We start from the raw sequence: 1,912 nt of genomic DNA, 5'->3' as shown, positions 1-1,912 counted from the left end.
GTGCCCAGGGGAGCGGTGGCAAGGCTTGCACCAAGCAGTGTCTGAAAATAAGAGGAGGCCCTCATGGATTCGACCGATATTATGAAGGTCGAGTCAGGCAGCTTGGGAACTGTTTGGCTGTGTGGTTTTAATCCAGGCATACTAGTGAGGCTGAGCGCCAGGAGAGGGCTCAGCCAGCTTTCAGGAAGGAAAAGGAGGGGTGATGAGGGAAGTGAAAGTGTCAGACTGCATAAATAGGCAGAAGGCCAGTCCCAGCCCTCACAGAGACCCCCCAACTTTCAGCTGCCCATCTTGCCTACAGCTCTCGCCTCATATTCATACTCAGCCATAGCCATGGCTCAGACACTGGCTCTGAGCCTCCTTATCCTGGTCCTGGCCCTCTGCGTCCCCTGGACCCAAGGTACCAAGGAGGGAGGAGTCTTAGCTGGGGGAAAGGGGCTGGAGACATGTAGGTAATAGCTTTTAAGCAGCCACTGTGTCCCTGTGAACCCCATTCTGCAGGCAGTGATGGAGGGGCTCAGGACTGCTGCCTAAAGTACAGCCAAAGGAAGATTCCCTACAAGGTTGTTCGCGGCTACCGGAAGCAGGAAGCAAGCTTAGGCTGCCCCATCCCAGCTATCCTGTGAGTGGCACAAGGGGGTGGCTACAGGCTGATGGTTGAGCCGGGCGGTATGGTGGGCAAAGCTAAGAAGGCTTACTAACCTCCAACCCCAAGGTTCTTGCCCCAGAAGCGCTCCCAGCCAGAGCTCTGTGGAGACCCCAAGGAGGCCTGGGTGCAGCAGCTGATGAAGCGTCTAGACAAGCCACCAGCCCCCCGGAAAGAAGGCCAGGGCTGTAGGAAGGACAGGGAGACCCAGAAGCCTGGAAAGAAGAGAAAGGGTTCCAAAGGCTGCAAGAGGTGAGAAAGCAGAAGGGACGAGGGGGGAGGTGAAGGGGAGCCTCGGTCAGCCCCTCACAAGCTTCTTCTGCCCCCCAGGACTGAAGAGCCACAGACCCCCAAAGGGCCTTAGCTCAGTGACCAGCCTGGAGCCCAGGAGGCCCCCACCAGCCTCATCAGGGCTTGAAGCCCCAACCCAAGGGGCAAGAAGGGGACTATAAGAGAGGAAGGACTCAGGAGCCCCAGAGCAGCCACCCCATGCAGCCCTTGTCACACCCCCTTCTGCTGCTTCAGCCAACCCATCTGTATTCCCATCCCTACCTTGCATGGCTGAGTTGCCCATGCTGGGCCAGGCCCAGAGAGACAGAGGAAGGAGACAGCAGGACTGTCCCCTCTGGGAGGTCACCCAGGATCCAAGACCTGACCCTGCTCCCCATTACATCCCACCTGTTCCTTTTAAATGTGATTTATGCTTAACCAAATAAAAAGCTGTTGCAGCCGCCCACCCAAATCCCTGTTCCTGTGTGTATGCGTCACTACAGGGTGGGGTCATCTACTCAATTCTATGTTCCCACTCACCCCAGGTGCCCACACCTCTGGGCAGTTGAAGGGAGGCTAATGGGCCCTGTTTCTGCCAATGAATATTCTGCCAGTGTTCCTGGAACATATGTGCACATGTACACACACACACACACACACACACACACACACAATCAAGGCTCTGCAGGTCTCTGGGACTCTGCAGGGATTTCCTTTCCTGAGTCTGTTCAGCACTCTGTTACTCCAGCAGTGACTTACGGATCTTTTCCCAGATCTACCAAGGACTGCTTCCCCTTTCCTTAGGGCCTACTGAATGAGAACCTCCAAGTACCCAAGAGGTCCTCAAGAGCAACACTGTGGCCTGGGCCCATTGATAACAAAGGTAAATACAAGTTCTACTGAAACCTACCCTATTTATAATTCCAGCCATAGAAGGAACCCCAAGGACACAAGAGGACTCCTTTCTGCCCTGTTCAGTGAAGTTTCCCCACCCTC

General features: G+C 55.2%; 1 protein-coding gene across 1 annotated transcript; it reads left to right on the top strand.

Moving 5' to 3' along the window:
- Nucleotides 1-267: 267 nt before the first annotated feature.
- Nucleotides 268-1,375, top strand: Ccl21 (C-C motif chemokine ligand 21). The gene is made up of 4 exons (XM_027931114.2): nt 268-400; nt 502-622; nt 716-898; nt 977-1,375. Exons 1-4 carry the CDS (start codon nt 334-336, stop codon nt 1,008-1,010), a joined length of 405 nt encoding a protein of 134 aa, XP_027786915.1. The 5' UTR covers nt 268-333; the 3' UTR covers nt 1,011-1,375.
- Nucleotides 1,376-1,912: the final 537 nt, after the last annotated feature.

The sequence above is a fragment of the Marmota flaviventris genome, chromosome 13 (genome assembly GCF_047511675.1).
Source record: "Marmota flaviventris isolate mMarFla1 chromosome 13, mMarFla1.hap1, whole genome shotgun sequence".
Lineage (NCBI taxonomy): Eukaryota > Metazoa > Chordata > Mammalia > Rodentia > Sciuridae > Marmota > Marmota flaviventris.
The sequence above is the reverse complement of the archived record's forward strand: the minus strand, read 5'-3'. Positions and strand labels throughout refer to the sequence as shown.